The following is a 5,691-nucleotide window of genomic DNA, read 5'->3' as shown; positions in this document are numbered from 1 at the left end:
TTATATAAAAGAAAGTCGGGTTAGTTACAGAATTTATAATTCAAGAACGGCTGGACCGATTTTTATGATCTCTGATTTGTTGGATTCGTCTCCGTACAAGAATAAAAATAACTCTAATCTTGGCAAGAATACAGACAATTATCTAGATAAGTAATTAGATAACTTAGCGTTATTTATCTAGATAAGATAAAAGATAACAAAAATCTATCTTGATAATTTATCTAGATAAGTCTCAACACTGATTGTATCTTTGTATTATTATTATTTCTTTTTTTTTTTTTTTTTGCTACTTTTACTTAATTATGAAGTACTATTAATGGAGTCAAACCCACACTGATATATTTCAGAAATTAAAACTGATACTGATTCTGTATGGCAAGATTCTATTAAATTGTATGCCATCTGTATTTATGGATTTGTTTGACATATTTCAACCCCACTATTTTTTTTTTCGTGTGAGTAAAGTCTAGTGTTTTAATGTAAAAAAAAGTAAAACTGTGCTTAAAACATTCAAATATCAACTGCGATACAACCAACTTTTGGTATAATCATTTTGCATTAATTGTGATATAAGTGCCTGTTTGGTTATATTACCCACATGATATATTTATACCCCTTACTCCATATTAGTTATATGCTATTATCCTTGATTCTTAATATATTAATTAATTGTAACTGATAAAAGGTATTGATTTGATAGTTTCCTTTGATATCTACTGTTATATTGTTCTTTTTTTTTCTGCGATTCTATGCAATTTTTTTATTTATTTTTTTTTTTTATTTTAATTATTGCACTACCTATACTTAGTATATTTTGAAGGTTTGTAACTAAATAAATAACATATATATATATAACTTTAGTATATTAAATTAATAAAAATAATAAAATTATAAACAACTCTTTCTGTATATATAAAACATTGATTTATAAGCATTCAAAATTTGAATTCTGACAAAATACATAAAAATCACGAAAATTCGCAAATTATTTTAAATTAGAAATTCACAAAAAAATTTCTTTTTAAATCTAAGATTTGAAAATTTAATACAAGCCTTCTAAAATATTGTTACAATAGCAGTTGAAAATTAAAAGAAATACATAATTTTTTTTTATAAACATTCAAATTTCAAATTTTGACTAAATACGTAAAAATTGCGGCAATGTTCAAATTATCTTAGATTGAAATTCATAACAATTTTTTGTTTTAAATTTAAGATTTAAAAATATAATACGAAATTCCTTATAAGTTTGTTTATCTTTATCAAAAAAAAAAAATGTCTACCAGAAAGTCAAATTAAATTTTTATGAGTGAAATTTTCACTGAATTTTAATAAACTGTCTCCGCTCAGAATTATTTTTTTCGTATACAATGATATTATAATATTTATAATATAAAAAAATCCAACCATCTCTTACAATTATACACATAAGAATATATCTTATAATTAAACACAATTTATTCTTAAAATAGCTATATACATTGTACTAATATGTAAACTGTGTTTATTGGCAACCCACATAGTGAGCAGTCCACTTTATACGATTTAATAGTTTTTACTACTATGCCTATTATTATAATTTTTTTTTTTTTATCACATTATTAAAATTGTCTAACATTTAAAATTTAAAATTATTAATCAGAAATTACTCATGTCTAATTAATAATTTATATAGATAGTTAAAATACTTATTATTTTCAATAGGCTCTTACGTTTTACTGTAATGGTAAAAAAACTTCGAATTGTGACTTACATTTTTTCTTGTAAGTTAAAAATACCTACTCTATTATATATTTAGACATTAAAAATTAATATGTGATCCGTTTATGCTTCATATTTCCAATTAAAATTATTTTATATGTATAAGTGTATGAATTTAATGCATACATAAACTCAGTGTGTCTACAAAATATTACGTTAAAGCATAATATTACGTTAACTTTTTATTTCTTTCTTTCATACGGCATCATTACTGAAAACATACATAAACTTTTAAAAATATTAACTTAATAACTTAATAACAAATACCTATATACTAACTAAAATAAACAATATAAAAGAATTCTATAGAAACCCTAATCTATAATATATAAAATTATATATTAATAAAATAGTACATTATTGACTATCATGGGCGTAGTATGCATGAGGCTGTGGGGACTGTAGCCCCCATAGACATTTCTGTAGCCCCCTCATTTTATCTAAAATTAATAAATTCTAGTTTTAAATGTTTTTATAGTTTTTCCTAAAATTCATCAAGCTATAAATATTAGCAGTCTATTGTGTATTGAAAATTATTGCACTACATACATAAAACTACTTATTTTTATCACAAACATGTTTATTTATAGATCAACGACGTATTATTTTTTTTCAGATTTACCTTGTGTGATCGTCGGGCCATAGTACATTGTCACGTCGTCCGATGATAATATTATAACGATAATTGATAATAATTTGTATGGAACACACATATAATAATTATTTATTTATCGGTATTTTTCTCAGAATTGGTGACTGTCTATCTTTATTGTTTACTCCGTGTACTATTAATCACATACACGTCTGTCCTATATTTTACTATAAAGCATATTTTTTATACATTTTTAATTCATTTTGATATATTTGTTTCTTTTTTCTTGTTTTTCTTATTATTTTTTTTTTTTTTAAATGTTCAGTATATTAAATAAAAAGAAAAAGCCTGACAAAAAAATATTTACAGCAACTAGGAACAACAAAGACTTTGCAGTGGATGATCTAAGTCCAATAAATAGTAAAATTAAAATTAATAATTCGTCAATACCTGATGACCTTAACAATATTCAACCCGAGTATTCTGAAATTGCATTAAATTACTCATTTGTGCTAGACTTAGGGAACTTGGAAATAGGATCAACTCAAATTAAACTGAAATTAAGTATTAGAGGTGGGCAAAAAAACATAGATATTTTAAAACATCAAGATTTATGTTCGATACATCGATGTTTAGTCTTTGATACATCAAAGAAAACATCGATGTTTTACCGATGTTTTGAAATTATTTATAATAGTTTTTCCTTAAAATTATTTGTATTACAATTTTGCCTCCCAACAAAAGTTGTCAGTTGTCACAAATGTTTGTTTGTTTATTCAATACATTTTTTAACGTGTTAACTAGGTGACATGAATGTCGCCCAGTGACAATGTTTTGTCGTTTAGTTGATAGTGTTTTGAAACACAATTAACTGTTGAAAGAAGATATTTTATTAATTATTAAAAAAAAAAAAAATAAGTTTAGTTTAATAACTCAAAAGTAATTGTTTTTTTTTTTTTTTTATATATTGTAAAATAAAATGTCAGGTAAGAATAAAACACCTATAAATTGTTTTTTCTAGGAAATTTTCTCTTTCGCTTTAAATCAAAATAAAGATAAGTTTTTGGAATAAATTTTTCTAGTCCTATAATATAACCCCCACGGATAATAATTCCAAGCTACGCCCATGATGACTGCCCTAACATGTCATTTTGTGGATGACTGAAAATAGTAACAATGAAATAGACATTAACTTGTACAGCCTTAACACAGGCGCGGATTCAGGGGGGGGCTATGGGTGCTCGGGCACCCCCTGTCGCCTTGGCCACCAACAAAATAAATTTATATTATAAATTATATTATTTCTTATTTTTCAAAATAATAATAATAATAATAATAATAATAAATAATATCGGTTATTCCGTTATCGGAATTTAAATAATTTAATATCAGATATCAAAAATAGATTTTTAGGTCACGGACACGAAACGATTATGTATTTACAATATTTAATACCATTTTTCCTACTTGAAGATACAGATATCGAAAAAATTATTAAATCGGCCAAATTTTATATCGATGATCTAATTGGCTCGATAGAAGAGGTTAGAGGTGAAGTTACTTTGTGGAAACAATTTTGGAAATCCCAATTAGATAAACCTAAAACTGCTATAGAAGCTTTGACTCATGCATCTGAATTTTATCCTAATATAAAGGAATTGCTAAAAATTATTTACGTTATACCAGTTACCACTTGCACCGCAGAAAGAATATTTTCCTCACTTCGACAAACAAAAACATATTTAAGATCAACAATAGGAGAGGATAGATTAAATGGACTTATGCTTCTTAATATTCATAGGGATATTAAAATTACTCCAGAGGAAGTTATTGAAGAATTCAATGAAAAACACCCAAGAAAATTACAGTTACAATATATGTAAGAAATTATTGTTATTTTTAAGTTTATATTTAATAAATACTGATGTATGAAAAAAAAGTTAGCACCAATAAATCAAATAGAAAATATTAATTTAAATAAATAGAAAGGTGTAACAATTTTTTTTTTTTTTGAGCACCCCCTGTCAAAATTTTCTAGATCCGCGCCTGCCTTAACACATATTATTTGAAGAACTTATAGGAATCAAGGTCGTTATTTTTTTGAAAGGGGCTTACTACTTACTCATTACTGCGATAAATGAAGTAAAATGCGTGTTACATTGGAAAATATCATCAAATGCAAAAACGTAGAGAAAATAAAAAATGTTAACTATTATAACCAGGACCGGATTGACCCGGTAAATTACCCAGTAAAATTGGGTGGGCCACGACAATTTTTGACCTTTTAAGTTGTGAAAGGCCGTTAACAGAAAATATTAATAATTTAAAGTTGAAGATTAGTGTACCTATTAAAATATGCGATTAAAAAAATTTGGACAAGGGCCGCCAATTAGTAAGTTGGCCGGTAACATACAGAACACTCGGTGGGCCGAATTTGTCCAATACGGTCTTGATTATTACTAAAAACCGTATATTGATATTGATATTGCAATTTTTTATTGATACTAGGTAAATCAAATCTGATCAAATATGTATACGAATCGGATTAATTACAGTCTTCTTATTTAATTTAATAATGCAATTTTTTTGCAATTTTCAATAATATTGCAATTTTTTATACTTCATGTGACAAAGTATACAAACTATTATTTCTAAGGTAATTTTAAAATAAAAATATAACTACAACGTTACTTTTTAAATGTATTTTAGAATTTTTAAAATTATATTTATCTGAGTTATCCACAAAACTCACAAGTTTAGAAGAATCAAGTAATCAGTTACTTAATAGTTTAAACATATTTAGTGAAATTGAAAATATTTCGATAAATATTCCCGGTCCCAATAGGAAAATAGTTAAAGATAAATTAAAATATGTCTTAGAAAAAAATTATGGATTTAAAACTATTAAAACTTACTCTGAGGTTATGACAGGAAATCAAAATGTTAATTTAGATATAACACCAGTATTTTTTAAATTATTTTAAGTATGCATCGATAACAAGTGTAGACGTGGAACGTACTTTTTCATTATACTCGTATACACATATTTTAAGTAACAGAGGAAAAAATTTTCAAGAACACAATTTAGAGATGTATATAATTATAAATATTAATTAAAAAAAAATTTTATATTTTGTAAATATTATAGTAATGTCCATAATATTATTTAAATAAGTAATTAATGAATATAATTGATATGATTTTACTAAATAATTTTAATGTATTTTTCATTGTAGTTTTAACATATTTATATTGCAATTTTAATACATTTTTATAGCAATTTTGGCATCTTTTTAGTGCAATTTTAAGATATTTTTAATGCAATTATATCCGGTCAT

At 24.8% G+C, this 5,691-nt stretch overlaps 1 protein-coding gene across 1 annotated transcript; it reads left to right on the top strand.

The window, feature by feature from the left end:
- The first annotated feature begins 3,786 nt into the window (after nt 1-3,786).
- LOC112683673 (52 kDa repressor of the inhibitor of the protein kinase-like) lies at nt 3,787-4,236 on the top strand. Its single transcript, XM_025554808.1, has one exon. It carries the CDS (start codon nt 3,787-3,789, stop codon nt 4,234-4,236), a length of 450 nt encoding a protein of 149 aa, XP_025410593.1.
- Nucleotides 4,237-5,691: the final 1,455 nt, after the last annotated feature.

Source organism: Sipha flava, unplaced genomic scaffold (assembly GCF_003268045.1).
Source record: "Sipha flava isolate LNK unplaced genomic scaffold, YSA_version1 232_pilon_pilon, whole genome shotgun sequence".
NCBI classification, from domain to species: domain Eukaryota; kingdom Metazoa; phylum Arthropoda; class Insecta; order Hemiptera; family Aphididae; genus Sipha; species Sipha flava.
This window is presented reverse-complemented; position numbering and strand designations above follow the sequence as displayed.